We start from the raw sequence: 1,298 nt of genomic DNA on the forward strand, positions 1-1,298 counted from the left end.
CCCCCCGCGCACGACATGACAGAAGCAAGAAAAGGGCCAGGGAGAACACGCGCACCTGCTCGGAGATGGAGATGCCGGCCTCCTCGAGGACTTGGGAGAGGATCTGGTTGGACTCCTCCTCCTCATCGCCATCCTCATCCAGCACGTCGTCGATGGCGTCGCCCATCATCTCCTCCTTGTGGCTCATCATCTCGGACTCGCGCTCGAAGTCCTGCATGATCTTCTGGATGGCCGGCATCTTGAGGTTGTTGTTGAGCGAGCGCATGGCCTTGGTCACGCCGCCCATGGCCTGCGCCATGGCCTGAGTTGAACGCATGGTCTGGTTCCATCAAGGGGGGGGGGGGGGGGTCGGTTAGCGGCGGCCACACGCGTAGAGACGCCCGACAACCGGCATCTGATAGCGGCGTACCTGCATCTTCAGGCTGACAGCCTGGAGGTGGGTGCGCATCTGGATGAACTTCTGCACGTAGCGCCGGGTCCGGACGATGTCCTTGGCCATGATCTGGCAGGTCTTCTGCAAACGCGGGCGGAGGAAAGAGGGGTGGTGAGAAAGGAACCATCCAAATACCCTGGCATCCTAGGTGAAGGGGCGGGCGAGGCACCCGAGGACACGCACGGTCTGGCCCTGCTTGGCAAAGCGCCGAATGTCGGCCATGAGCTTCTTCTCCTGGTTCTCGAGCTTGGCGCGCTCGCGGTCCAGCTCGCGCATCGAGCGGTCCAGCGCGCGCTGGTACCGCCGGACCATCTGCTCGGGGGTCTCCTTCTTGCCGAAAATCCACATGGTGAAGTGAGGGTGGCTGGTGGGTGCTGGTGTGGGTGGGAGGGGAGGGGAGGGGGGAGGGGGGAGGGAGGGGGAGGGAAGTGAGGCGGGGCTTCGTGTAGGGGAGGGGCGGGGGGGGATGTGCACAGCCATGGGGTGGGACATCGGCCGGCGAGGGGCTCTTTTCTCGCCGGCCCGCCGCGGCGGCCAACAGTCGAGATCTCTGCCCGGCCTTCGGCGTGGGGCAGGGCCCGGACCGGGCCAGGCTGACTCCCGGCCGGCCCCCCGGCCTCCAGTGCCACCGCCACCGCCGCCGCCGCCGCCATACATGCGTGCATACGCCAGTCTGGGACATTCGTGCACCCGGGAGGGCGAGGAATGCCAGACCCTCGTTTTTTGCCCTTCTCACGATCCTCCGCGGGGGGAAAAAAGCGCGAAAGACCGACAACGAGGGGGCGAGAGAAGGGACCGAGGGAGATGCCACAGGAAGGATTGCCCCAGGCGGCCAGGCAAGGGCGAGAACAGGGGGGGGGGGGGG

General features: G+C 66.3%; 1 protein-coding gene across 1 annotated transcript in view; it reads right to left on the reverse strand.

The window, feature by feature from the left end:
* H696_05601 (hypothetical protein) overlaps positions 1 to 835 on the reverse strand; it is a 1,367-nt gene extending 532 nt beyond the window's left edge. The window contains exons 1-3 of the mRNA XM_009499416.1: positions 617 to 835; positions 410 to 514; positions 56 to 319 (exon numbers count right to left, since the gene is read on the reverse strand). Of these exons, the coding sequence (XP_009497691.1) occupies positions 56 to 319; positions 410 to 514; positions 617 to 781 (534 nt within the window). The 5' untranslated portion in view covers positions 782 to 835. The remainder of the gene's footprint in view (positions 1 to 55; positions 320 to 409; positions 515 to 616) is intronic.
* Between the last annotated feature and the right edge of the window lie 463 nt (positions 836 to 1,298).

Source organism: Fonticula alba, assembly GCF_000388065.1.
Source record: "Fonticula alba strain ATCC 38817 unplaced genomic scaffold supercont2.12, whole genome shotgun sequence".
NCBI classification, from domain to species: Eukaryota; order Rotosphaerida; family Fonticulaceae; genus Fonticula; species Fonticula alba.